Consider the following 6701-nt stretch of genomic DNA (forward strand, 5'->3'; position numbering starts at 1 on the left):
CAAAAGCCAAAGGGAGAAGTAATGTATTGTATACAATGATTGTATTAATGATAATAATTAAAAATGTATTGCATTGTATACAATTTAATAATGATAGAGTTAATAAGATGATACAGATTAGATTGTGTATGGATTGTTTTTGCAGAAATGTGAAAGGCTTATAATAAGGCTTAAGTGAAGGCTTATAATAAAAATTATTTTAATTCTTTTTATTGGACAACCAATCACAATCTTCAAAAGAATGTGTTAACCTGGTAACAGGTTAAGCTCCGCCCCTCTCTAAGATAAAAGTATTTTCTTTAGTCAGATTTGCTCTGAGATCTGAGATCCTGAATCACTCTGAAGATAAGATTCCTAGTTAGACAATTTTGAGCTAAATTAGGAGCTCTATGAGACCAGTATTAATAATAATAATAATAATAATAATAATAATAATAATAATAATAATAATACATTTTATTTAAAGGCGCCTTTCTGAACACTCAATGTCACCGTACAAAAAACAACAAAGATAATCAAAATCGAATAGCTACATTGCGATACAATTTAGACCAGCAGTACAAATTATGGTGTAGAATAAGCTAAACTAAACAGATGAGTTTTAAGCTGAGATTTAAATAATGAAAGAGAAACAATATTACGGAGTTCAGATGGAAGTGAGTTCCAGAGCTGAGGTGCAGAGTAACCGAAAGCTCTATTCCCCATAGTTACAAGACGGACAGAGGGAACAATGAAATGAGTGGAAGAAGAAGATCTAAGAGTACGAGTTGGTTTTGGAGTATGAAGAAGATCAAGAAGATATGAAGGGGCAAGATTGTGGATAGCTTTAAATGTTAGAAGAAGAATTTTATACTTAATACGAAAAATAATGGGAAGCCAGTGAAGCTGTTCCAGAACAGGTGTAATATGATGGATAGAGGAAGTACGAGTAATAATGCGGGCAGAAGAATTTTGAACAAGTTGCAGCTTATGAAGGGTTTTGATTATTTTTTTGATTAGACTGTTTATGAATACGGGCTCTAAGGGTTTCAGAATGTATCACCTTTTTATATTATAATAGACACACACATTTTAGTCAACAGGTGTATCTAAGCTACCATACAGTGTATGTGTGTTCAGGTGTACATACCGGAATGCTTCTCGAACCTTCTTCTTTCGGGGCAGGCATATCTCTGCACGCTGATACATGTTAACTTCCAACGACGGCACCTAGTCCCTTACTTTCGAGTACCCTTTATTATTTGAGTTTGCTAGGCAACCAGGTGTAATTTAACACTTGACCACACTTGGCACTTTTTGTTATACCCATACTGATATAAACAGAGTTAAAAGAATATAGTTTTATATATATATATATATATATATATATATATATATATATATATATATATATATATATATATATATATATATATATATATATACGTATATATATTCATTTATATGCATTATGAGTAAAGTTGAGTTATCCGTAGCATGGCAAGCTAATAGTGTAACTTGATATTGAATTACTGAGGAAAAACCAAAATCAAAGAAAAGGATAATATCTTTTAGAAGACGTTATTTGTTTGCACAGAAAGAAATGCAATATTATTAATAGGAAGCTTTTCAGTGAGTCGTTTGATCATTTCGCTCAGCTCAAGAAAAAGACTCGACTCTTTCGACATCAAGGTTTTTCTTAAAACATGTAAAGTGTGCGGTATTTTAAAATTTTGACTGCTTTTTCTTCATCGGCTGACTAAAGTGTTTTATGAAACTGCCAGTTTAATATTTAAATACCTTCTAATTAGCAAAAGAAATAAATCTGCTCAAAGAGTTGACTCGTAGCAAACGACACATCAATACTGAAGTTGCAGGTATACAGATCTGTCTCTGGTTGTGCTTAAACAACTACAAGTAAAATATGGAAGAGCAGGAGATTGATTAATGCATGCATGTTGTAGGCTAGTTAATGATTTTGTTTTGCTTTAGTCATACACCAGTTTTCACTGGTTTGCCTTCTGGAAATGAGTTAGAAGACAACCGTTGGAAAACGACCCAATTTGCAGTCTGTTTTGATCTGATTTGCCTTCCTGATATTTTTTCCAAGCTGACATGTAACTTGATTAGTGCTCATTAAGGGTATTTGAGTGGAAATGATACAGGGAATGCATCGTTCTGCTATATTAAGACATCGCTGAATCACAACCACTTTCACGTAATCTGTGGGAACAGTGACAGAAAAAAACAATATGATGGAGGTGGACACTAATTAGATAAGGGAACATTCGGCCTGGGGCGGTTACTCTTGGCATGAACGATGGTGACAATTCATTACATTAAAAGATGACACTAAGGATTTACTATAATGTAAATAAAATTATATAAATTTACTATAAACGTTCTTAGCAAATAAAATGAAATGTTTAACAAAACCGATCTTATGAAATATTACAAGTGGTTTTTATCACTTAAAAGTAATTCTGGATATTTTTATTTTTATTTTTTTTCCTGGATGGTTTTGTGGTTAAAACAAAATACAATACCATTTGCAAACATATTTAAAGCATAAAAAGTCCACCATTTTTGTTCTAAGAATGAAAAAGAAACTCAACATGGTGTGTTAGGAGTATTACTGGAATGCATTTGTAGTGTTCAGGGCTCTTATATTTGGTCATCCTAAAGAATAGTACTAGACATCATATGAGTCCTGAGTGTGTGTTACAATAAGAAAAATAGCACAAAGTCATTGAATAATTTTCTATTGTTGCTTTTTTTCTTCTTATTTTATATATATTTCAGTCAGGACCACTTGAGTCAAAATAAAGACAATTCTTTGACATATTTAAATTTTTGATTTGCAAGCTTATAAAATTTACATTTGGCGGTATGGCTCTGTTCTGAATTCCTTTTCATGAGCTCCATGAAAGCTAGTCAGGGAACAGCAGCAGCTTCGTGGGGTGACAATCTCCCATTTAACTGGGAAAGCAGCAAGACAAAATCCCCCATTTAGAACAGAGCCTGCATCAATGACAACAGAATGACACTGATTAAGTTAAACACAAAGTTTCAAGGAGGAGCTACTGTAGGGGAGGAGGTGGGGTGCAGCAATGCAGAGGAAACAGCCAAGCAGACAGACTGAAAAAAGCATTTAAGTAGGGCGCCCTGTTTGAAAGGGACCAGTAGCGTGCTTAGGAATCAGATCAGCTGATGGGCGGGTTAGAAAATTGACATCAGCTGATAGCCGAGCTTGACTATGTGGCCTGCCTGAACTGACACTGAACGCTATATTTTTTAAATTTGTAAATATGCACATACATTTTTTGCCAGTTCTAGGAATCAGTTCTAGGACCTCTGCTTTTCTCGATATACATGCTTCCATTAGGGAACATTATTAGAAGACATGGGATTAACTTCCATTGCTATGCCGACGACACACAGTTATACATCTCCTCAAAACCAGATGAAATAACTAAATTGTCGAAATTAACTCAATGCCTTAGAGAGATAAAAGACTGGATGAGCTGTAACTTTCTGTTGTTAAACTCTGATAAGACAGAAACACTACTTATAGGCCCAAAAACTAGTACACAGAAACTCTCACAACTTAATTTCCATTTAGAGGGATGTACTGTTACTAGTAGCTCGACAGTGAAAGACCTGGGTGTTATATTAGACAGTAACTTGTCTTTTGAAAATCACGTCGCCCAAACCACAAAAACAGCCTTCTTCCACCTCAGAAATATTGCCAAGCTGAGAAACATCCTGTCTGTATCTGATGCTGAGAAGCTAGTTCACGCTTTCATGACCTCTAGACTGGACTATTGTAATGCATTACTAGGTGGTTGTCCTGCATCTTTAATAAATAGGCTACAGTTAGTCCAAAATGCAGCGGCCAGAGTTCTCACTAGGACAAGAAAGTATGACCATATAACCCCAATTTTATCATCTCTACACTGGCTACCTGTTAAGTTTAGAATTGATTACAAACTGCTGCTACTTACGTACAAGGCTCTTAATGGTTTAGCTCCCATGTATCTAACTAGTCTTCTAACACATTACAATCCTTCACGCTCTCTGAGATCACAAAACTCAGGACCCCTGGTAGTCCCCAGAATATCTAAGTCTACTAAAGGCGGAAGAGCGTTCTCTTATTTAGCTCCCAAACTTTGGAATAGTCTTCCTGATAGTGTTCGGGGCTCAGACACACTTTCACAGTTTAAATGTAGATTGAAAACTCATCTCTTTAGTCAGGCGTACACATAATACATCCCATAAATATTGTGCACTATCACACTAGACTTGCACATTCTTATGAACAGCAGATATGTTAATCCCTCTGCACTGCTCTTCTCTTCTCTTTTTCTACCCATGCTGAGACACCCATGCTAAGATCGTCTTCCGTGCGTTGAAATTTCTGGACCTCCACTGAGACAAGGCTGACTCTGTGAGAACCCTGAGACATCTACAGATCTACCGGCTCCAGTTGGACTCTGTGATACTTGTATATTTGTAACCACACCATCTAGTGTCACCCATATGAGGATGGGTTCCCCTTGAGTCTGGTTCCTCTCAAGGTTTCTTCCTTTACCAATCTAAGGGAGTTTTTCCTTGCCACTGTTGCCTGAGCCCTCAGACTTGCTCATTGGGGACAAATACACATACACACATACATACATACATACACACTGTGAACTGTATATATCTTGAATTTTTATTATATTAATTCTTTATACTTCTCCTTATGTTTATCTTTTGTTTTATGTTTATGTTCTGTAAAGCTGCTTTGTGACAATGTCCATTGTAAAAAGCGCTATACAAATAAACTTGAATTGAATTGAATTGAATTTTTTGTATTCTACTCCTTTAATAAATGACACACATTTGATTCATTCATTCATTTTCTACCGCTTATCCGAACTATTCTCTGGTCACGGGGAGCCTGTGCTTATTTCAGGCGTCATCAGGCATCAAGGCAGGATACACCCTGGACGGAGTTGACACACATTTATTATTATTATATATTTATTTTAATGTATTTTTTTTCTTTCCTTTTCATCGCTAATCTGCTTTTCTTTCTCCCGCTCTAACGTTAAATAAAAACCTTTTTTATATGTGTTGCTACCTCCATTAGACCATTTTCATTTGACCACAGCCATAAAAAAATTAGCAGCAGCAGAGGAGTAACTGCACTTTTTCATCTCACTTCATGGACAGGTCCTGGATTTTTCCTTGTCATCTCATGGCCACGATAAGCCTCTGTCCTAATCTCAGCTCTGTCAGCTAAGAGGATTGCAACCTGCATGTGTGCAGATTTGCAGCAGTAGAGCATGCTGGGAGAAAAAAAAAAACAAGGCTCTGAGAAGTTTGCATGTGTGTTGGTGATGGTATGCATAAGGCTGGTTCTAAGAAAATGCTGATTTAAAAAAGCGCAACAGAACAGGCAGGTTAGATGTACCATGGCAACGGAGCAAAGAAAGCTCATGATTGGTGGATATTTCATTTAAATTAAAGATGATCTGAAGAAGATATTTTGCCCAGTTTCTAAAAAAAACATCATATAATTAAAAGAAGGATCAAGGCAAAGTTACCATAGAACCATTTTAACAATGATCTTAGTGCTGTGATGCTTTTAGCAATGTAAAAATGTGTAAGATGTGAAAGGATTTGACCAGAGATACAGATGCTGGCTCTAGTTCGCACTGGATGTAAAGGCATTAATCACCCGATTTGCTGTAATCTGTAATCAGATAGAAAGGAAAGGGCACGGCTCATGCTATAGTGATGGTTGTAAGTATGCCAGCCTGGAGGAAGCTTTCACATGCTCACATTGTGATATTCTGTACTACACTTTACGTTTAGCTCTGAATGTCTGTGCATGTTTTCCTGAACTGATCTAGGTTTTGTTACGATTAAAGCTTTTCAAAATCTGGTTAAATTATATACGTAAATATAGCATTTGATATCTTACCTACACACATGGAATATGATGGGAAGCCTGGAGAATATCCCAGAGGACTTAGGGCACAAGTTGGAGGACACCATAGATTTACATTTATGGCACTTGGCAGACACCATTATGTAGAGCTTTAAGGAATTAAGGGCCTTGATCAGGGGCCCAACAGTGGCAGAATGTTGGGCCTGGGATTCGAGCTTGCATAATTCTTATTTGTAGTCCAACTCCTGAACCACTAGGTTTCCACAACACCAAAGTACCAACCCTTATCTAGGCACAGGACTGGTGGTTAAGGTTGTTGGATTACAGATCGGAAGGTCATGAGTTTGAATCCCAGGTCCACGAAGCTGCTACTGCTGGGCCCCTGGGTAAGGTCTTTAACCCTCAATTGATTAGTTTTATAAAAAGTAGATTAAAGGTGGGGTCTCCGATGTTTAAGAAATGCTTCAGAAAACTGAGTTGTTAATGAAATCTGTTCATTAATTTTTATCATCCAAACCAGAAAACGTGGGTTGAAATGAGAACATTGGTGATTAGAATTTAAGTTTCAGTATAATGATTTAATTCCAAGGGGTTTGTTAAAAGGCAAATAATCATTTGCCAATTCTGTGCTATTACACAAATTCAGTATATAAGTAAATAAGTAAATAAATAATAAACATAAATTACAAATAGCTTCTTTAATTTGTAGATCTTTGTATTATATAGTTTTATACATTCTTCAGATCAACTAATATACAGTATAAATATATATGGATTCGTTGTG

The 6701-nt window shown here is 36.0% G+C and overlaps 1 protein-coding gene across 1 annotated transcript in view; it reads right to left on the reverse strand.

The window, feature by feature from the left end:
* Positions 1-1190, reverse strand: part of LOC132855672 (uncharacterized protein C2orf73 homolog) — a 6691-nt gene extending 5501 nt beyond the window's left edge. Inside the window, exon 1 of the mRNA XM_060884863.1 lies at positions 1130-1190. Coding sequence (XP_060740846.1) covers positions 1130-1188 — 59 coding nt within the window. The 5' untranslated portion in view covers positions 1189-1190. The remainder of the gene's footprint in view (positions 1-1129) is intronic.
* Positions 1191-6701: the final 5511 nt, after the last annotated feature.

Source organism: Tachysurus vachellii, chromosome 1, assembly GCF_030014155.1.
Source record: "Tachysurus vachellii isolate PV-2020 chromosome 1, HZAU_Pvac_v1, whole genome shotgun sequence".
Lineage (NCBI taxonomy): Eukaryota > Metazoa > Chordata > Actinopteri > Siluriformes > Bagridae > Tachysurus > Tachysurus vachellii.